A 24,430-nucleotide genomic window follows, 5' to 3' on the forward strand; every position below is an offset into this window, starting at 1 on the left:
TCAATTAAAGCTCAACTACTGAACACATGCAAATCATTAAAAGAGCACAACATCATCAAATTTCAAACGACACTGAATCTACACGATTTCAAGTAAGCATTATACAACTGGTCTTCTTCTTCCATTAGTAGACTTGAGCTTTATTTAGAAGCTTATCTCAATTGCCATATCATCGATTCTAGGCTCTAATCCAATCTCACACTCAATTCTCACCTCTTGTCATTGATCAATCATTAGCCATAAATTTCCATCATGAAAATAACATGTTAGATTCATTTCTCTCTTATTTGTGAAATGACAAATAAGATTTATAAGAGCATCTCCAAGAGACTCTTAGTGAGCTCTCTAAAAATAATATAAATAATTGACTCTTAGTGATTTAAGAGTAGCTAAGATATATCATCTCCAACAATGCTCCTTATATTCACTCCTTATTTATTATTTTATTATTAAGCTTATTCTTTATTATTACATTACCAATAGTGTGAGGAGAGAGACACATCAATAATAAATTATTAATAAAAAATAAAGTTAGGAGGCACTAAGAGATGGAGATGGAGATAGGCTCTTAGTGATTTAAGGAGCCACTAAGAGGTTGTTGAAGATGAATTTTCATTCTCCCTCCTCAAATTTTAACTTAAGAGCCAACTTAAGAGGCTGTTGGAGATGCTCTAATGTTTATATGTGTATACCTTTTCTCTATAAATGAAATAAATGAGAAAATAATTAGTTGATTAAATATAGTTCAATTAAAGCTCAACTAATGAACACACGAAAACCATCAAAACAGTGCAGCAACATCAAATTTCAAATAATAGTGAACCTACGCGATTTCAGGTAAGTAATATACAATCGATCTCCTTCTTCCATTAGTAGACATGAGCTTGATTCTAGAAGCTTACCTCAACTGCCATATCATCGATTCTAGGCTCTAATCCAATCTCACATTCAATCCTCACCTCTCATCATTGATCAATCATTAGCCACAAATTTCCATCATGTAAACAACACGTTAAATTCATTTCTCTCTCTTAGTTGTAAAATGGTAGTTACGATTTATAATGTTTATATGTGTATACCTTAATGAAATTGATGACAAAATAATCAGTGGATAAAATATAAAGTTCCAATTAATAAAACGTAGCTCAACTAATGAACACAAGCAAAGCATCAAAGCAGTGCAACAACATCAAATTTCGAACAACAGTAAATCTACAAGATTTCAGGTAAGCATTATACAATTGATCTTCTTCTTCCATTAGTAGACTTGAGCTTGATTCTTGAAGCTTATCTCGGCTTCCATATCATCGATTCTAAACTCTAATACAATCTCACATTCAATACTCACCTCTCATCATTAATTAATCATTTGTCATAAATTTCTCTCATGCAAATAACATGTTAGATTCGTTTTCTCTCTTAGTTGTGAAATTACCGTTACAGTTTATACTGTATATGTGTATAACATTTTTGTGTAAATAAAATCGATGAGAATGAAGTATATTCTTCTACTCATTAGTATTTCCTTTTAAGTTTTTCTTATCATAGTACTCATTAGTATTTCCTTTTAAGTTTTTCTTATCATAGTAATTTTTTTAATAACTATTAACAATAAATTTAATATTAGTTAGTTGATATAATTATAGTATTCGGAGAATCTTATGTAACATCCTACCCAATGCCATGGAGATATTGTCTGCTCTGGTGCAAATCCAACACATTAGGCCCCACGGCTTTAAAACATGTCTACATGTATTGGATTCACATCTTACTAATAAGCCACAATCACTCTCTCTCCCTTTCCGATATGGGATTCAGTTCATTCATGCGTATATCGACATCCCTTCCCTTAGGGTCACGCCTTGCTCAGGCTTTCTACCTCGACGTCATCCACTCTGAACCGGGTGGGTTACAATCTAAACTATTAATAACAAATTTGTTATACATATCATCTAATATTAGCATATTATATATATCAAATATAATCTCTTTGATTTTCATTAAGCTCCAACATCTAAATATATTTTAGTTTTTTTTACCAGATTGATAATTATTATTTTTCAAAGAAAAGAAAGTGAAAAAAGAGAGGAGGTATGAGTATAAGGAAGGGAGTAGTGTGAGTAGCAGCTTTTCTCCACCTTTTCTCAACGACAAATGGACCACGGATTCCAACATGACACTTATAATTGAATATAATAAAAGCATTTGAAGTCCGCACACCCTTTTGTTACAATTTCCAACGACACAGTTCAGTATTAGTTTGTATTGTCTGCAACAGAAAGCAGAAGAAGGGAAGGGAAGAGAGAGAGAGAGGCGGAGAAGAAGAAGGAGAAGGAGCAAAAGAAAAGCCTGGAGTGAGAGAAGAAACAGATAGGGAAGGAGAAAAAGAAGAATGGGACGATCCACTTCTTGTTTCAAATTAATTCCATGCGCTGGTGATTCAACTGACAACGATGATCTTCAAGCTCCTGAGGTATCTGATTCTTCAGCAATGCTCCCTTTCTGTCTCTCTTATCTCTTTCAGTTTTTGATTTGTGGATTTACTGCTTTCTTCTGATTCGCCTTTTGGTGATTCGTCATGAGTTCGAGGTCTTCTTTTTTAGTTTGTAGATTTGAATTTTGTAAGTTACTGTTATAGATTGTCGTCCTTCCAGTGGGAATCAACAGGATGCTGGAAATGGGAACAATTTGAGTTTTTGGAGATCCCGAGGAATTTACTTCGAACTGTGTAATTTAATGCATGACTCAGTTTGTGCTTCTACTAGAAGTGACAAAATCAAAATCAACTTTATGCTCTTTTTTTTGTTACTATAACTGTTGGCTTTTATGATTAACGAATGTTGATGCTAGGACATTGTAATTTCGAGATAATTGAGACATTATGATAAAATGGCTTAAGATCATAAGATGTGATTATTACATCAATTGATGTTCGTGTTGCAGGTAATGGATGCAACAGTAGTGGGCATGATTTTTTTCTAGGATTAGATCTATCTGAGGTTTAACATTTTTTCTGCTTGGATCTAGTGAAAGTGGCTTCACATTATTCTCATCTAAAAGAATTATGTCCTTTTTTTAACATTTTTTTTTTCCTGGATTGGTATACATAATGTAGGATCATGTTGGCTTTCTAGTTGATCCAAGTTCTGATTAACATGTATGGAGATCTATGGATGCAGCCTGATGCTAGTTACTGAGCATTTGTGCTTTGAGATTTGTGGAATCTTTAGGGGACTTCCTTATCATGGTTGAAAATTGTAATTTGTTATATCAAGCTTGATGTCTGTGTTTGGCTCATAATTACACTCATTGAGAGCAGATATCATTTGTATGATTAAATAAGGAGAGGCATTCTAGCTGGAGTCAGTGTGGTGTCAGATTGTCTGATGGTGTCACTGGTTCATAACCATGACTGGGTATTGCTGGCATTACTGCCTCTTGTGATATTTTAAGCAATTGTAGAACTCTTGTTTTGGGGCATGTGCTTTTCGTATAAAAATTGTTAACTTCTAAACCTGTGAGGATTAGTCAAACTCTGAATAAAGAGTGTTAGGAGTCGGCGCAATCGAGGAAAAAGAGTTTCAGTGTCAGAATTGGATACTAACTACTATGATGAAGAGTGTTGAAGCTTTGTTTTCTCTTTCTGTCTGATGGCATTTGTTGATTTTTGTTTCAGAACAAGGGTTCAAGTGACAAACGTAGATGGAGTTTCCGGAAGAGATCTGCTCGCCATCGAGTTCTAAGCAACACTGTCATTGCAGAAGCCCCTTATTCTGCAAACAAGGGGTGCTCAGATTCTGGTAGTCTTAACTTCCAATCACCAGATACCTCTACTGTCCCAGAGAAGATCTCTGTGATACATTGCACTGACGAGAAACCACAGTTGCCAACTTCTATAGACTCAAAAGCATCTGAAACTATTGTTGTCATTGAAGATAAGAGCGAAGATGATGCCCAACTTGAAGAGTCTGTGGTTATTGTCATACAAACTGCTGTCAGAGGGTCTTTGGTAGGATTCTATTTTAAATTGTTTCTGTATTTCATTGGCTAATATCAATATAACAATTACATTCATTAAAAATATTTTGTTAGGCCCAAAGAGAATTGTCCAAGCTGAAGAATTTAGTTAAATTGCAAGCTGCTGTGCGTGGACACTTGGTCCGGCAACAAGCTATTGGAACCCTTAGATGTGTACAAGCCATTGTCAAAATGCAGACACTTGTTCGTGCTCGTCAAGCTCGCTTGTTTCGGGAGGGGTTGTCTTCGGAAAAGAAGATAGACGGGAAGTATGAGAAGGCTAATTCAAAGACCTCGGTAATGCCACTCAACTTAAAATAAGTATGTCCTGACTATATGTTATCTGTTACGGAAATGTTTCTGCTCAAACATTCTAGATCATATTGGTTCCATATGACCAGAATGCTCAACTTGCTATTTATGAACTCTCTTTGAGTAGTGTGTATGGGTAACATCAACAAAAATTGCTTTGTCTTGAACCATGAAGTCTTGAGAAAGGCATGTTCTCTAAGTATTAGCACTTAGTAATGTGAATTTCAAGATATGGACCATTATCAATTAATCCTGTTAGTAAGAAGTGGAAGGACTAAATGGGAAATTATCCTAGGAAGTTAGTTAAATTCCGTTATGGTGACTCTGCTAATTGTTATCCTTGTTATTTCATTATTCTGCTATCCTTCTTGTTTTCCAGTTTGTTAGAAGGTTGTCATTCCAGCTGCGGAATGATAATGGTAGAATAGTACTAGCTGCTATGTCAGCTGTGCTATCCTTCTATTTATGTAATCCTTGTCGTTTTTCCGTTTGTTAGAAGGTCGTTATTCCAGCTGTCATTCCAGCTGTGGAATAATAACAGTAGAATAGTACTAGCTGCTACATCAGCTGTACCATCCTCCTACTTATGTCATCCTTGTCGTTTTCCAGTTTGTTTGAAGCTTGTTATTCGGGCTGTGGAATGATAACGGTAGAATATACTAGCTGCTATATCAGCTGTACTATCCTTCTACGTATGTCATCCTTGTCATTTTCCAGTTTGTTAGAAGGTCGTTATTCCAGCTGTGGAATGATAACGGTAGAATAGTACTAGCTGCTACGTCAGCTGTACTATCCTTCTATGTATGTCCTCCTTGTCGTTTTCCAGCTGTGGAATGCTAACGGAAGAATAGTACTAGCTGCTATGTCAGCTATACTATCCTTCTATGTCATGCTTTTGTAAAGGTTCAGTATCAATGAGAATTTACTAACCTTCTTATCTCTCTCTCTCTCTCTATTCTGCTTATATATTTTAACCCATTCCCTCTAAGATTCCTTCGGTCAGCTTATAACTCTGACAGGTAGCTGTTCTTTATAAACAAAGAATCTTTGTTAATTATCTTTGTGTTTTAGGGCAAGGAAAACTCCACAACCAAGCCAAATGTAACGTACACTTCCATTAACAAGTTGCTTAGCAATAAGTTTGCTCGTCAGGTATGGTGAATGAATCTATTTTCACTTAAATTACACATATCTCCTTCATTGTTCCAAGCATATTGATGTTTTCTTTTTGACTTAAGCTAATGGAATCAACACCAAAGGAGAGGCCTATCCACATTAAGTGTGATCCAGCAAAACCAAATTCTGCTTGGAATTGGTTGGAGAGGTGGATGTCTGTTTCATCCGCAGAACCAACCCCGCATCCAGAGTCGAGATCTGAGCAACTGGAAAGAGAGAACACTGGTAATCTGGCATTGCAAGAAGAAACTGCAGTTCCGTTCGGAGGTTTTTATGAGATAGCGGATTCAGAGTCCAGTACAAAAGAAAATGATGTTCTGCCATCTCTAACTGATGAAAAATTGATAAGCTCTGATAAGGATGATTTTCAGTTTCAAGAACCCCATCCACCCTCTGCTTTAGCTGAAGATAATTTGGAGCAGCCCCGTTTTGAGAAGATCGTAGCATCTGACGTTGAAGAGCCTTCCACAGACATAGATTCGCTACCAAATCAAACTACGGAATCCAATGTAGAGCCCCATATTGAAACCAATTCGCTTCCTAATAAGGAAGAAGTTGAAGGTGAACCAACTGATCAACCCAAACGTAAGAGGTATGCCTCTGAACCACTGGAGACTGAAGGAAAGAAATTTGTATTTGGATCAAGAAAAGTTAGCAATCCCTCATTTTTAGCTGCCCATTCCAAGTTTGAGGAACTGAGCTCAACAACAAATTCAACTCGATCACCAAATCAAGATGGTGAAGTTGAACCAAAGACGGAGACAGTTTCATCTGGTGCAAATACTGTAATGAGGACAAAGGAGCTCAATGTGCTAGACAACGCTGTGCCAAATACTTTTAGGGGTCATCATGGCGGATCTGAATGTGGTACTGAACTTTCAGTTACTTCAACACTTGATTCACCAGATATATCTGAAGTTGGAGCTGCAGAGCCAGAATCTGAGCGTGAAGTTAAATCTTCAGAGAAGGAAACTTGCAATCCAAGCATCACAAAGGATGATGTTGCAGCTGAGAAGGCATCTTCAGATCCAGTGTCAGATTTATCAGACTCTGTAACGATTCAGCCGGACAAACATGATGATGTCAGAAATGAATCTGCAAACTCTATTGTTGCCGCAAAGTCTCCACTAATTGAGAAGAAGCCAGAGAGAAGTGCTTCTGATATCCAAAGAGAATTGAGCTCTGAAACAGTTGGTTTAACATATAGGTCATCTCCAGAAGCATCTCCAAGGAGCCTTATGACAGTTCCAGAATCCCAAGGAACGCCTTCTAGTCAGTTATCTGTTACAGATAAAAAGAACAGAAGCGGCAAGAGTGCTTCCAATCAAAAACGTAAATATGTTTCAGCAACTAAGAGATCTCCGTCAAACCCAAATAATGATTCTGGTGCAAGAGATAGCATGGAACAATTGGCCAGAGATCAAAAGAATGGGAAGAGGCGCAATTCTTTTGGTTCAACAAGAGCTGATCACACTGATCAAGAACCTGGAGATAGTAGTAGTAGTAGTTCAGTCCCTCACTTTATGCAAGCCACTCAATCAGCAAAAGCCAAACTCCAGGCTACTAGCTCGCCAAGATCAAGCCCAGACATTCAGGACAGAGAATATGTGAAGAAGAGACATTCCTTGCCTGGTACAAATGGAAGGCAGGGTTCTCCACGCATCCAGCGGTCAACATCTCTAGCACAGCCAGGATCAAAGGGAAATGGTGCCCTTATTGTTCATGGTATTCTCTAAACTTCCTTTTTCTTATATAATAACTGCTGTTGGTTAATATATGCAAACGGATATATTTCATTTGTCATATATGATCTTATTTAATTGCTTTTATCCTGTCAATAATAATTTTAAGTCATGGGATCTACTCTAGGAGTTTAGAAGCTGATACTGCATTTTTTTGCTATTAGAAGGATAGATTATCGCAGCCGTTATCTTGTTCCCAAGGAGTCCTTGTAGTGCTAATTCTTGCTTCGTTTCTTTCATTTCCCTCTTGTTTTGCCGTTTTTTAAGAACCATTATTAGGTTGATATTATATTGCGATTTCTTCTTTTGACTGCCATCACTTTCTCGCTCTCGCTTAAAACAAGCTGCTATCTCATGTTCGACAATCTATCATATCTAGAGTATCGAGCATCCTAATAGCTTCCTATGAAGGTGGTAAGCATCTGGCTATATTTTGCACGAAACTTTGATTTTAAAGCCTGTCATGTTACCATATCTGTTTCGGAAATTGAAAATCTAGGAAACTTGTACAAAAAGTTTCGGGTCACGTTTTTCTTATTGAAAAATTGGAAGCTCGTTTTCAGAGTTGGAACGCTAAACGCACATGATTCAATAAATTTCTAATATTTTCTAGATCATCTCCTACTAGCTTTCAAAATGAAGAAATATCTTTTTTTCTTTTTCCCTCTATTATGTGACTGTGTTTCTATTTATATATTTTAAAAATTTTAAAAATCTAAAGATATGTTTATATATTTTTATTATTTGCACAATTCCGTATAATACATTTTTTACAAGGATTGTTTTCCCGGTTTCTGTTTCCGATTCACTTCCAGTATCCTTTTTCCATATAACATAAGCGTCTGGTAATCCGGGGATAAGCAAAGGCTTTACCTCTAGATGAAGTGTTTAAATTCTTGTATAAATACTGAACTAGTGAAAATGTGCTTGTTCCAGAGAAAAAATGGCAAAGGTAAAGAAGATTCGAAGTTGATGATCGATGCGGGCAAAGGTAAAAACTTGGAGAGGTTTTTTTCAGCTGATTGGGAGGGGGGAAGGAGATATTATAGGACTTTATAAGGGAGGATTTCATGATGTATATTACAAAGAAGTGTCCAATTTTTTAATGTTGGAGGTTACAGTGTGGAAATACTGTTTTGTGTGATATTACTGAGGTTTGTTTAACAAACATGGTTTTCAGTTTTTCATCTGGGGTTTACCTAATAAATTCTTTTATTCATTTTTCTTGTTTCAATCCACAACTTAAGTAAGTATCCCACTTGTTTTGGTTCAGGTGGTTAAGGTATCAGCTTAACCATTCACCCATAGGATAGAATGACATTGTGATTAAAATACTTGATGAGAGGTTTGCCTTCCGAGCAAGATTCATCTGGCTCGAATTTGGATTAGTCTAGACAGTTGATCTGGATACTAAATGGTCTAGGGGAAAAAATATAGTTTTACTTCCAGAGTTTCTATTGTGATTAAAATACTTGATGAGAGTTTTACCTTTCGAGTGAGATTCATCTGGCTCAAATTTGGATTAGTTTGGACTGTTGATCTAGGATATTATAGGATATTAAATGATTGATTTAGGAAAAATAAAATATATAGGTTTACTTCCATTGAATTGATTGGTTCCTAAACTTTCGGAGTGTCGTGTTAGTTTGTTGAATTTACTTAAAGTGATATATTACTTAAATTGATTTGCTGTCTTATTGAATTTAATCCTGAATTTGTTATATCATTTAAATTTGGGTGAATTTACTCGTGAGTTTGTTAGTATCATTTAAATTTGGGTGAATAATTATAAGGTCCCTGAGTTTTTACTTAATATATTAGTCAGTCCCTCTGTTTTTAAAAATAATTATATAATCCCTCCGTTTTTGTGTTCATCAACTTCTTAATCTTTATATTTGAGTCAATGATCAAATTATACCAAATAAATTTCAAAATACCAAAATTACCATTTACTCTATGTTTTAATAATAAAATATCTATTTTTCCTATTTTATGTTTTTTCTCCTATTTTCCTACATAATCTCTACAATATTGAGTAATTAATTTATTGAATTTTATATAATTATAAAATTTTAATTTAGTAGCCTAAAATTTATTGACTAAAAAATGAATGAAAAATATTTCAAAAATTATCAAAATAGGAGTAAAACTATATAAATTTGTAAAAAGTAATCTTTATTGATCTCTAATAATTTTATAAATAAAGAAAAAAATGTGATTTTTAAAAAAATTATTAATATTTAATGTTAGCTTAAAAACATTATATAAAAAAATAAAAGTTTAAGAGAATAAAAATAAATTTTTAATGATTAGTATATATAATTATATAAATTTTGGTGTATGTATACTTCATCAATTTTATTAAAACTGTTTAGATTAAATTTTGACATTAAAAGATAAGTTTTTGGGCAATTTGGACTTTCATCTACAAAAACAGATGGAATGACTAAAGAGTTGATTAAAATAAAACTTAAGGACCTTATAATAATATAATGGATCTACTAGTATGTCAAGCAAAAATATAAGGACTTTATAATTATTTACCCTTTAAATTTTTGGGAGGTTAATCATTTCATTTTTTTTAAGTAAGTTTATAACAAGATATTTGTAAGTTTTGGAAAGTAATAATATAGCAAGTTTAGGAACTTAAAAATATTAAGTGAAAATATAGCAGTTTATGATTTGATGCATCAAGTATAATAATGGTAACTTTGTTTTGCTGGTATTTTAGTTACTTTGAGAGTCATTAAGAATAAGTTTGCAAGGATAATTGAGGTTTGTCAATTGGTCAATTTAAGTTTTGAAAGTTTGATTACTAATAGAGCACTTTATGCAATTATCAATTTTGTTATTTTAATTTCATATGTACTGTTATCACTTATCAGTAGATGTGATTGTTTTTTAAAATTATCTCGTGTTATGTACCATATGAAAAATACGTGTACATATGAGACTTTATTTTTGAATTTTTACAGTTTTACACGTGTTTTTTTTATTTATTGCTCATGAGTGATAATATGACGAACAATAGAAGTAGAATAATGATATTTTGGATTGTGCATAGTGTAACTATAATTAGGGGTAAAACCGGCGCAACTTGCAAACTTTAAGAATATAATTATAGCATTTATGATATTAGACATAAAATTGTTTCTAACAGTCAATGTTGGGGATATTTTTACATTTTATCCATTTGGGAAAAATGATAAGCTTTAAACGGCACAATTTTAAGTTTCATAGATGAGTTTCATTAATAGAAGATATACAATTTTAAAATCTTATTAGATGGCTAAAAACGATGGAGATCGGAATTTGACTAAAACATGAATGACACATGAAAAAAAAACTCATTTTCTAATTACACCGGCTATCTAGTAAATATAATGTTTAAGATTACACTTTTTTTTTTCTTTTAAAAAAAAGATTACACTATTTTCTTTATACGTAGAGATTAAATTTACTTTCCTCCCGTAACCATAAGAATGAATTTGTTTTTTTTATGTTTTTGGAAAAGAAAAACATATTGGAAACTTCCGAAATGCATAAATTACATTTGGGGGCCAAATGATGTGAATTGGGCTTTGTTGGAGATACCTTACCCAAATTTCAGAACCTTAAATTTACTTACAAAATCCAACATTGTTTCTCATGTCTTGAACGAAATTCATACTCATTATTTATTCATCTTTTAAAAAACATTCTTCCATTTAATATTGATTATGATATGATTAACAATAATGAATTCACTTAAAAAATAATAATTATAGGAATATTTTAGTAGATTAATAGTATAATTATATAATTTAATAATTCTCTTAATAAATGTATCAAATCCTTAACACATTCTTTGATAGACCAATAGAGGAGTATAATTATATGTGAAAATAATATTAAAATAAAATATGATTCATTTTTTGTGGACTGCTATACGTCGCCTCTATTTTACTTATCGTCGCATCTTGTTGGACATTTATACCCTTTTCATTTTTCATTCAAAAAAACTCAAATTCTCTCAAATATCAAAGGATTTCCAAAAACCCGAAGAACAACACGAAGCAAAATCATGCCTCCGAAAGAAAAAAAAGGAAAAGGGCAAACACATGAATAAGTGAGTTTCGTTTGTTTCGTTTTTTTGCAATACTTTCGCATTCGGAGACGGAACTCGTTTAACATTGCCTAAACGGGTAGGCAACCCGGTTCGGCCCTAGGCCGAATCGGGTGGCCTACTAGTTTCTCCTAGAGAGAAACGGACAGCCCACAAGTTTCTCTCTAGGAGAAACTGCTAGGCCACCCGTTTCTCTCTAGGAGAAACGGGCGGCGGACGAGTTTCGGCGAGAAACTCGTCCGCCGCCCGTTTCTCCTAGAGAGAAACGGGTCAGCCACCAGTTTCTCCTAGAGAGAAACTGGTAGGCCACCTGATTCGGCCTAGGGCCGAACCGGGTTGCCTACCCGTTTAGGCCTTTTTTTTTAAATATCTGTAGTGGACTCCCGTAGGCCAACCCGAGATAGAAAAAAATATGATATCAATTCATTTAAACGTATAATTAATTTTTTGATGTTTAATTTTAGGTATTAATTTTTCAGAAACGTAGATTTCATTTAGATAAATTACCGTATTGAACCCGAGATAGGAAAAAAAATATTATATCAATTCATTTAAACGTATAATTAATTTATTGATGTTTAATTTTAGGTATTAATTTTTCGGAAACATAGATTTTATTTAGATAAATTACCGTATTGAACCCGAGATAGGAAAAAAATATTATATCAATTCATTTAAACGTATAATTAATTTATTGTTGTTTAATTTTAGGTATTAATTTTTCAGAAACGTAGATTTCATTTAGATAAATTACCGTATTGAACCCGAGATAGGAAAAAAAATATTATATCAATTCATTTAAACGTATAATTAATTTATTGTTGTTTAATTTTAGGTATTAATTTTTCGGAAACGTAGATTTCATTTAGATACACTACCGTATTAAACCCGAGATAGAAAAAATTATTATATCAATTCATTTAAACGTATAATTAATTTATTGTTGTTTAATTTTAGGTATTAATTTATCGGAAACGTAGATTTCATTTAGCTAAATTAACGTATTGAACCCGAGATAGAAAAAATTATAATATCAATTCATTTAAACATATAATTAATTTGATTTCCTGGTTATTTTTCAAACTTCAAGGGATAATGACGGTGGGTCCGGACCTCGGCATACAACTAGCCGTGTTGTGACTGCATCCGCTCGGAGGCTTCAGATACATATGAGGACGATTGAGGAAGCATTACGGGCGCAGGAAGATGCTGAGCGTGGTGCAGTTCAGCAACCGAGTGCTGAGAGTTTTGGAGTTCAGCATCAGGATGTTGCTGATGATCAGATGGCATAGCCGGATCAGTGCCTCCTCGACTAGGTCATTTGGCCCCCTCTGTGTATGTCACGAGGGGTCAGGACGGACGTTTTATTGCTGCTGGATCGTCGTCGTCATCCGGTAAATAATTTGAATTATTTATTCTGCTTTATTAATTTTATATAGTTAATTTTTTATTAATATTTCAATAGTTAAACTGTAATACGTTTAATATAATTTCAGCGGGTACATCCAAGCGCTCGAGGGATGCTCGTGATGACGATTGGGTAGTTAAGGAAGAGGTCCCCGGGGGTCCTGTTGATGGTTCTGTGATTCCCAGTTTCTTGGGACATGTAGCAGTTGGTATCTGGAGAGGGCAGGAGAGGAGCGTCCTCAGGTGTCAAACGAGATCAGGGTACTGCAGTACGCTGGTGAAATGGTTCAATTCAACTTCTGAGCAGACACAGACGCTACTACAAGCATCTGCATTGGCACATCTACCATCTATCATGTACCCTCACATCGACGCGGCTCTGATATCTGCTTTTGTAGAGCGTTGGCAGCCGGACACGGCATCATTTCACATGCCTTTTGGTGAGATGACCATTATGCTACATGATGTGTGGCAGATTTTGCGTATCCCAGTGCAGGGCAATATGGTGACTACTGACTTAGGTACGGATGAGCTTCAGGAGGCTGTTTGCGATTTGTTCGGGGTGTCTGGCGATGAGTTACTGATGAGCCATTACCATTCTGGTGGTATACGTGCCAGTTCCATCGTCAATTTATGTAGTGTAGGACGGGTTCCAGAGATTGAGGCGATTGGTTGGATGTGGCTTATATTGGGATTCACATTGTTTGTAGATAAGAGTGGTAACCGGATCCGGCCCGCGTGTTTACTGGAGGTGCAGGATGGGGCAGATACAGTGAGTGGATACTCATGGGCCTCGGCTGCACTAGCATACCTATATCGGTACTTAGGTATTGCTAGTAGAGGAGACTGCAGCCAGATGACGGGTTGTCTGACTCTTCTTCAGGCATGGATTTACGAGTACTTCCCATGCTTCAGACCTCATAAGGAGGGATTACCAGATGACCCCGACGTACCTAGGGCTTCCATGTGGCCATCTTATGTTACGGATAAGACAGAGGATCGGGTGATAGCTTTTCGACGCCGGCTTGATAGGTTGACTGCTGATGAGGTACAATTTGAAATTTATTACTAACTATTATGCAATTAAAATATATTACTTTTTTGTACTCGCTAATATATTGTATACGTACGCAGGTGATGTGGCTCCCGTACGGTCGTTCTGCCATATCCCGCAATCCGAGGACCTTGTACACCGGATGGATACGTTACCGGGATGTGATTGAGCCTTACATGCCCGGTAGATGCGTTCGCCAGCTGGGGTATCAGCAGAAACTTCCACAGCCGATTTTCAGGCCGGCGAAGGCCTTTCGTCCCTGGAATAGTGCGAGGTATAAGGTTGAGGTGCCTAATGTGATTGCAGTAGACACATGGTCAGCATTTCCTCTCGGTTCCATGCTGACTGTATCTCGTTTGGAGCCCGCTCGGACTCCTTCGGCATATGATGATGAGTACTTGGTGTGGTATCTCCGCCATTCACATCCTCGTCTCATTCACGACACTCGTTCACTCCCACCGATTGTTGAGACGCGTACGAATAGCGAGCTGGTTAGTGCTATTGCTTTTATTCATACTATTTAAGAAATATAAAAACTCTCTAGTACTTAATGAAATACTTATATTGATTTTAACCATATTAGATAAATTAAAAATAAAAAATACCTTGTAATTATTGCTATTTTTTTCAGTGGGTGAGTCGTTTGGCTACCCAATGTTACCGTATGTTAGACACGTTGTGAGGATATAGCGAGGATGATGCGGATATGCATGCGGATGAAGTTGCCGTTATTATGAGTGCCTGGAATGCGGCCAAATGATTTGTGATCGTACTGTATTTTATTTCTTATATTAGCTGAGGTTGTTTAATACATTTCGTGTTATGTAGGATGTTAAGTTTTTTAGTTTTATTGTTATGTTAAACTAGAATATTCACTTCTTTAATGTAGGATGTTAAGTTTGTTTCTAAACTTATATCATTCAACCTGGTATCATTATGCAACATGTAATATGTAACATTTTTTTAAATTGATATCATTCAACCTGTAACAGTAACATTTCTAAATTGATATCATTCAACTCATAACAGTAACGTCACTGAACTGATATCATTCAACCTGTAACAGTAACATTTTTTTAACTGGATTGACATCATTCAACCTGTAACAGTAACATTTTTCTAAATTGATATCATTCAACCTGTAACAGTAACATTTCTAAATTGATATCATTCAACCTGTAACAGTAACTAAACTGGATTGATATCATTCAACCTGTAACAGTAACATCATCTCATTTTTGAACTGATATCATACAACCTGTAACATCTAACTGAGCTGTAACAAATGGGAAACTATACATCAATAAAATAGTGATATCGATAAACAGTAACATGATTGAAACGATAATAGGATCTCAAACGTGAAGGAAGTCTACGCATTGGATGGCTTTAGTTGAGATATCATGTTGATATCTCAGTTATGGTCATCCTAATATGATATAACAGCTAAAGCCATCCGATAATAGGATCTCAATATGATATAACAGCTAAAGCCATCCGATGTGTAAACCTCCTCCACGTATGAGATCCTAATAGTGTTTCAATCATGTTACTATTCAGCGATCTCACTAAACCGAAACATGGTTAAAATGATAGTAGGATCTCAAATGTGAAAGAGGTTTACCCATTGGATGACTGTAACTGGATATCATCTTGATATCTCAGTTATGGTCATCCTAAGCTGTAACTGAGATATGATTATGATACCTCAATTAAAGCTATACAATGTGTAAACCTCTTCACATTTGAGATCCTAATATCATTTCAATCATGTTACAGTTTAGTGATGTCACTAAATGGTAACATGACTGAAATGATAATATGATCTTAAAGGTGAAGGAAGTATACACATTGCATGACTTTAACTGAGATATGACTGTGATATCACAGATATAGCCATCTTGTACTGTAACTGAGATTTCACTGTGATATCTCAGTTATAGCCACGCAATGTCTAGACTTCCTTCACATGTAAGATCATAATATCATTTCGGTCATGTTACTGTTTTGTGGTATCACTACACATAAATTAATGTTACAAATCAAAAATAACAACGTCCCAAAAATCACTAACTTCCCCTAAGGTTAACCAACATATCCCACTGTGCTCTCCGTTCAGTATACAAGTTTTCCCAACCTTCTACACTACGCAGACGATACCTAAACCAGTATTGTAGTATAGGGGGTGCCGGAAAACCAGGCGTCAAATCTAAGCGGATAAAGTGTCGGAAGTGAGTCCCTAAATGTGCTATAACAATCTCTTGATCTGGTCGCATAGCAGTAGAGGGTGCATACAACGGTAAAACTGTACAACACTCCATTAAGCTTTTCCCAATCCCGTACCCGAAATAAAAGACAGCAGCATTATATAACATTGCATTCGGGTACAAGTCATCCCAAACATGCATCCAATGTGCGTCCGTACAATTAGAACCATCCCACCTAATCCGATTGATTGCACTATCAACCCCGTCAAGGCATAATGGACTGTACAAATCACGATTAGCAATCAGTTCATTTCTTAGGCAATGTCTAACTACTTGCCAACTGTGTTCAGTTCCAAAAATAAACGACGAAACAACACGGAAGCCACAATTGCCATCAGCCATAACATCTAGATATGATTCCACATATGGTTTAATTATTCCGGGTATTTTATCTGAATGTGCATAATCACTAATATCAGCTTGACTGCCATCTGCATTGTTATTATTATATATTACAAGATTATTAAACATATAATTGCATAAATAATAACAGTAAAGATAAGTAAGTGTATGAAACATACCAGTGGTTCCAACATTATATAGGGATGATGATGTGCTTCTCCCACGACTCCAAGATGAACTAGAAGACCGACCACGTCCGCGACCCTTGTCACAATACTCCCAGGCACTCGGCATCCGTTTCGTTGATGAACTACCCTTAGGCCGTCCTCGAACGTTTATTTTGACCTCCAGTTCACTGTATTTGGCTTGCTCTGGGTGTAGTTGATTATGAATGATGATAGAAATGTTCCGCATAAAGCTTGGGTCGTATTTTCCGACTTCCTCGACCAGTGAGTGAAAGTATCGTCGTTCCTCTGTCAATTGGTCTGATTGGATGTTGGCATCAGAATTACCACAACCGTATACAAGTGTCTTCCAGAAGACGTGGACACTGTCAACACTGATCGCGTTACCAGAATCCATACATTTCCTAATCTCACATACACACTGATCGCGTTACCAGACAACCCGTGGGTATTGCCTCGACATCGTATCCGTCATCAATCTCACATTCTTCTCATATTCATCTACAGTTTGGGATTGCATTATCCTTCTCCATTTTCCGTTCTTGAATGTACTGGCATATTGCTTATTTTTATTTAGTAATATGTAAACTTTATCTTCTACATCATTGTTAATATGCCACGTACATAGCAAGTGTGCTGTTTGTGGGAAAACCTCTCTGATCGGACTCATCAGCCCCAACTCCCGATCAGTCAAGATAGCAGTCGGGTTAACATCAACCCCAATCAAAGACCTCAGATTCTCCAAGACCCAATGATAGCTGAACTCAGTCTCATCCTTAATAATCGCATAAGCTATCTTAAAGTTGGTGTTACATGGACTCATCCCAACAATCTCAACAAATGGCATTTTATACTTGTTAGTTTTATAGGTTGAATCAATGCCAACGTACCAGTAATACGTCCGAAATAATGATACTGATTCTAGATGTGCCATAAACAAATGCGTCAACACACCAGAATCGGGATCAGATAATGTCGAATGAACGTACCCATTTTCATATGCTAGATGAAAGAATTGACTAGCCACGTCTCTGCCCTGAAATGCTTCCTTCCTCAATCTTTCCCTGTAATTGTATACATGTTTAATTGTTGGATGGTCCCCTGGATTCTTTTCCTGTATTGATGCCAATATAGCACACGGCTTTGCTTGAGCCGAACTCATATCACGAATAATTTTTTTTGAGGCGGGGCTGAGTCCGCTTGTTTGTCTGTGTCCCTCTGGATAAACAATCATTCCATGATTGTGCATACCTGTTAGCCCAGTCTTAGCCGATATCCTCCAACCAGAACCGTCTGAGTATTGTATGGCTTTAATCTGAAATCTACATCGACACGCTTTAGTTTTAGTTCTCCTTTTTAAACAATCTTCAACAATCTGCATAACTCCTCTATAACGTTGACCTCGTGAACATTTCAGGAGCTTCTGCTTTCCGCCATGTTTGAAGGATGAAATTACTAGCTCGAATCCATTCGCAATTGCAATGCTTTTAGCCCATACAATAGCGTCAGAGCTTGTAGGAAACACAATATATGGACACTGTAATCAATCCCGTCGCCATATTCATTTTCTAATGGCACCTGAAATTAAATGCATATTATATTAGCTGTAAATATTTTAACACGTACAAAGCACGTAAATTCCAGGTGAAATACAATTAATATTAGCATTCTAAAAATCAGTTGTTATGATACAAAACACGTAAACGTAATATTTCTAATTTATAATAATCTTAAACATTGTTAACACTTCAATAAATATATACATTGCGGATAAAAATTCATTAAATGTTAACGTAAACTCCAGCCATACCTATATTAATTTATGAATAAAACTAGATAAATTTACGTAAATGATAATTATTAACGTATCATTTATAATAATTATGATTTACATACTAAGCTATTCAATTAATAAATTATAGTGTATCAAAACATTAAATATTGTCCCGTATATAGTCTGAAATTGACAATTCAAAAAATTAAAAAGTATATCTTAAATTCATAATTGATATAATTTAAGCATAATTTTCATTTATCGTAAATAAAAAAAATTAATTAAACGCGTTTTCCCCTAAAGAAAAACGGGTGGTGGACCCGATTTACTCTAGGGAAAACGGGTCCAGAACCCGTTTTTCTCTAGGGGAAACGGGTTCCTCACCCGTTTTCCCTAGAGGAAAACGAGTGGCCAACCCATTTTCCCCAAGGGAAAACGGGTTCGGACCCTGTGAGAAAACCAGACCCGTTTTCCCTAGAGGAAAACGGGTAGGCCACAAGTTTTCCCCTAGGGAAAACGAGTGAGGAACCCGTTTTCCCTAGGGAAAAACGGGTTCTGGACCCGTTTTCCCTAGAGTAAAATGGGTCCGACACCCATTTTTTCAAGGGAAAAACGGATCCGCCACCCGTTTAAGCAAAATTCAACCAAAAAAAATTTCGTTTTGATTTCAATTCGTTAAATTTCAATTGTTTTAGGATTACTTGCTTACCTCGTCTTCAAAATCGTCCTTTTCCGGAGTTTTCGAGTCCATTTTTTCGCAAATCAACGACTAGCCACGAGATAGAGAGAATATGAGATTTTCCAATGAAAAATGAGAAGGGCGATATTGTCCAACAGGGTGCGACAATAAGCAAAATGGGGGCGACGAATAGCAAAACCCTTTTTTTACTATACCTTTATGAGTAGTCAAGGCTACATAAAAATAATACTTCACCACCATTTAAATATAATACTCGAGTTCGATTTTTTTTTTTTTTTGAAAGCACTCGAGTTCGACTTTAATTAATTCAAAAAAATATTACAGTTAAACCTCAATAAATGAATGTTCGATAAAGTAATAACCTCGTTTATATAATAAATTCTTTTGGTCCCGACTTGGGCCAATGGACTAAAGTAATAACCTCGCTAAATGCATTAAGTAATAAAAATATTTAAATCCTTAAGGACCCATTGAAAATATAAATTAATAATTATTGAATTACATATATTATATATATATATATATATACCAAAACCTTTCAATCAATCAACTAGAAGCCATTTCTTCTGAAAAATGCATCTATAGTTGATTGTTTTTTCTTTCCGCCTAAACCAAAATGAACACAATCCTTAACTTTTTTGTAGTGCAAACACAACTTCTGGTATACTTTGCTCATGTTGTAGCAAGTAGTTGTTTAAGGTGACAATTGCTTGAAAGACCTCTTTTGACGATACATTTGCGACAACGCAACTATTATCTGGCTCTGGATCATTTCCATTATCATTGTTCATTACCACATACAATGTATGCATTTTACAATGAAAAATTATCTATAAAATAATAAATATTGATTTATCGATAAATGAATAATTTATTCATTTATCAATAAATAATCTCGTTTAATGAATATTTTTTCCGATCCCAATGATGCATTTATCGAGGTTTTACTGTATAAGGATTTTTTAAAAGGAAAAATGTTATAAGGATTAAAAATGATAAAGAGGATAATATCACGAATTAAGGGTCAAAATAACATCTAAATTTATCAAATTAAATTAAATTAAAGTTTAAATATCAATTCAGTAAGTAATTAATTAAGTTGATTATATTTGATAAATTAATCTAAAAATAATCTAGGACTAAATGATAACATGTTATTAATTTTATACGGGCTTTAAGTTTAGTTCCATTAATCTCCAATGTGGATTGGCATAAGCATATCCCTAATCTTTCATTTTTTAATTTATTAAGTTTTTTTATTTTTTATTTTTTTTAAACGTTTTTTATTTTTTATTTTGATACATTAGGATTGTGATTTTTTTTTATCATATTAAACTTTTGATGAAAGAATCAAATTTCAAAAAAAAAAAAAAATCAACTTTGGAAGTAAAACTTGACATAGTATTATTCATTTTAAACTTGTTCAAAATTTATATAGTATGACTTAAGAAAAATGTAAAAATTTATCTCAAACTAAAAAATATATATAATTGTAAACATGGTTAAAATGAATCATGTTTTTTCTTTTAATAATTTATTTAATTTCTCAGTTCGAGACTCGTCAAATACCCTTTTAAAATGATCTTCTTCCCATTAAAGTTTTATGTTAGATGTTAACAGTTTATTAATCGGTTTTGATATATTCATATAAACATTAAATATATAGAATATTAATTCTTCCATGTATACGCAATAACACACTTAAAATATAAATACTACTATTATATGTGATGTTTCAATACATATTTGGTGTTATTTTATAATAAAAAATACATATTTAGTGTTTTAATATATATTAAATAAAATTAAAAATTGATAGACATTAAAAATTGATCAGAATATTTTATATATTTAATATTTAATACAGTGTTTAGGACTGCATATATCAAAACCGTTAATTAATTTAACAATAAACTTAATGCCATAAAAATAAATAGATGATCATATATTTAATATGTTCAAATCCAGTATTATTAACAATGTTATCAGAACCGGACTGAACATCAAACCGGATTGATGACTGGGTCACAGGTCACTTGGTCGGATCGGATGGTTCGGATTGGTCGAACCGGATGACGTAATAAATAAATAAATAATATTTATATACATTAAATATATATAATTAATTTAAAATTATTTTTATACATTATATATATTCAAAATAAATTATAAACAATTTTGGTTTGTTATTTTTTGTTAATTTGAGTCTTAAATATATAACGAATAAATTAAATTCAGAATAAATTGAAATATATCAACGTATTCTATGCCATACGATCTTTTTAAAAATATATTATAAACTAAAAACGGACAAAAGGCTCTCTCATGCACAGGGGGTGCAATCGATTAACCATCGGGTTAGGGGCGCACCCGCACGACGTGGGCGACGCGAATGCCGCACCAAAATTAGGTCCCATGACTTGACATACCTTTTATTGTTAAAATTAATTCTAGTGTTAATCCCGCCCTAATTATTAGGTAAAGTTTGGACAATATTCTTAAAAGGCCATAAAAAAATTAATTTGTCCCAATAAAATCACTTATATTTCCCGTTGTCTCAATAAAGTCACTTCAGACAATTTTTTAGTCATCTTTTCATCGAAATTGCCAATGTGGCATCTCAACAACACGTCAACGCCACTTGACATATTAAAAAAATATAACTACATGTTTTAATTGATAATTGATATGCTACGTGAGTTAATTTGTGGTTAAATTTTTAATTGACAATTCTTATTTACTTGGGTTAATTTGTGGTTAAATTTTTTTATTATATCACATGATGTTGAGAATGTGATTAGATGTCACATAATTAACTCTGGTGGAAAAATGACCATAAAATGTTTAAAGTGATTTATTGGAATAAAAACAAACTTAAATAATTTTATTTGGCCTAAACCATACGCAGTCCCCTGAACTTGTCAAATTTGATCATTTTGCCCCATGAACTTACGGACGACCTATTTGCCCATTTAACTATTTAAAAGTAGTAGCAACCCTATGTTTTCATTATAACGGAAACAAAATGAAGTTCAAACATTTGTACAAGTGTTCATGGAAGTATTGGAACCAGCCTGCATATATGTAACTTCATTTGCAGCTTGTTTTAGTAGTGCACAACACTATATGCAATTTTTACAAGAGAACTTATGTATTTTCTATACGTACTAACCTCATTTGCAGCTTGTTTTAATAGTGCACAACCCTTATTATTATTATGACATTGGTGCTTGCAATGAGAATAGTCATAATTGTTTCTGTTATAATAAAAACAAGGGATTGCTAATACCACTTTTAAATAGTTGAAGGGATAAATGGGTCCTCCCATAAATTCAGGGGATAAGATGACTAAAAATAACAAGTTCATGGAGCTCCATATGGTTTAGACCATTTTATTTAAATAAATTTAACTTTTATGAAATTCTTCAGGATATTGTTCAAACTTTGTTAATTACCCATAATTATTGACCCTAATCGATAAAACACTAAAAGATAAGGGCTTGAGAATGGTTTTTAGCAAGTGGATTTCACATTTGGACCCTTCATTCCTAATTTGGCAGCTTTAATTAATAGAAGAAAATTCCACGTGGCAAAGGACTGTCAAACAGAGGTGTTGACTAGACTAAAGATGAACCTTTTTCCACCACCACATCATCCTTCCTTTCATCGTTCAAAGGAAATAAATAAATAAATAAAAATTTGATAAAGTGTGGTCAGAATCTGAACAACAAATCACCCGCATTTTGAAGCGCGTGGAAATCACATTCGCACTCACAATCACGCCACCTCCAAACTCCAAAGGGCATTGTCCCCAGGTATCATAATTATTGGGTACGTTTTTTCTTCTTATAGTGTCAATTATCGGGTAAATTACATACGTGGTGTACAATCTTTACCTGTTATCACATTTTGATGTACAACCTTCAATTTTGCACACTAAAGTGTACAAACTTCAGGTGACCTCCTACTAAAGTGTACATCCGGTTTTTGTGACCGGTCAACCCTGTTAACCACTTGGTCAACGTGACACCTCATCAATTTTCACTCCTTAAAAATTAAAAGTGATCTCCACATATTATTAAGTTACTTTTATATCTTTAATAAAAAGATTTTTTTTATTTCTCACTCCTAAAATTTATTTTGTCCAACATTATCTCTCTAAAACCTATCTCCCCTCTCTCTCTTCGCCATTTTTTCATTTTTCTGCAACTTCTCTATCTCTTTCTCTCTCTAAAATCTGGGTTTCTTCAACTCTCTCTCTTAAATAAATTCGAAAGCAAACAATAGATAAATCTTTAGATCCTAGATCATGGATTAGTGATGGAAGAAATGCCCTAAGATAATATGATGGGGAATTTCCTAATTTTGATCCCAAAAAGACTCAAATAGAAACCTAAAGCGAAATTTCTGTTACCCAGAGAAGAATAGGATAACATCAAAACAAAAATTTAAAAAGGAATTCACATGCACATGCCACCACCGTTGAGAAGTAAAACAGTTGTAACTGAAAATTTAATTTCAAAATAGAAGCTTTTATAACAGTTCTATACAGGTTAAATTTATCATTATCGAATAAGGAAACACCTCCGTCAAACTAAGCAACAAGTGACTAATCAATTGCCAGAAAAAGGAATATATGGGAAAACAAGAATGTACAGTTCGCGAGGGGCAAATTCAGTAACTTCGGACCTTATTCAAACAGATGAATAAAGTGCCATAGTTGATTTTGTAACCGTTTCGATTTTTTTGATCCGAAAGCAAACAATAGATAAATCTTTAGATCCCCAACAGATGAATGGTGTTGCTATGATTTAACTAGAGAGAGGTTAGAGAGAGAGAAATTTAAGAGAGAGAAAGAAATTTGGAGAGAGAGAAAGAAATAAATTTAAAGAGTGAAGAAGATGAAGAGAGATGGGTAAATTTCAAAGTCCCTTTAGAGAGAGATAGGACTTAGAGAGAGAAAAGGTAAAAACAATGGAAGCTTTAGAGAGAGAAATTGCAAAAAAAAAATGGAGAAAGAAGAAAAGGCGTTTTTTAGTAATTATATAAAGAATAAAGGGTACAAAAATAATTTCATATTAAGTGGGTCATTTTTTGACTTTTAGATGAGTCAAAATGGTGATGTGGTGCGTTGACTTCGGGTTGACCGTCACAAAAACCGGTTGTACACTTTAGTGGGAGGTTACCTGAAGTTTGTACACTTTAGTGTGCAAAATTGAATGTTGTACACCAAAGTGTGATAACAGGTAAAGGTTGTACAACACGTATGTAATTTACCCGTCAATTATCATCTTAGTAAATGGGCTTAATATATCGTTTGTTTCCGAACTTGTCTAGAAAATTTGATTA

The 24,430-nt window shown here is 34.3% G+C and overlaps 1 protein-coding gene across 1 annotated transcript; it reads left to right on the forward strand.

The window, feature by feature from the left end:
* The first annotated feature begins 2,225 nt into the window (after positions 1-2,225).
* On the forward strand, positions 2,226-8,466 carry LOC136235171 (protein IQ-DOMAIN 32). The gene is made up of 6 exons (XM_066024720.1): positions 2,226-2,473; positions 3,677-4,009; positions 4,093-4,314; positions 5,401-5,481; positions 5,568-7,230; positions 8,184-8,466. Exons 1-6 carry the CDS (start codon positions 2,393-2,395, stop codon positions 8,201-8,203), a joined length of 2,400 nt encoding a protein of 799 aa, XP_065880792.1. The 5' UTR covers positions 2,226-2,392; the 3' UTR covers positions 8,204-8,466.
* The last annotated feature ends 15,964 nt before the right edge of the window (positions 8,467-24,430 follow it).

This window comes from Euphorbia lathyris, chromosome 7 (assembly GCF_963576675.1).
Source record: "Euphorbia lathyris chromosome 7, ddEupLath1.1, whole genome shotgun sequence".
Classification (NCBI taxonomy): domain Eukaryota; kingdom Viridiplantae; phylum Streptophyta; class Magnoliopsida; order Malpighiales; family Euphorbiaceae; genus Euphorbia; species Euphorbia lathyris.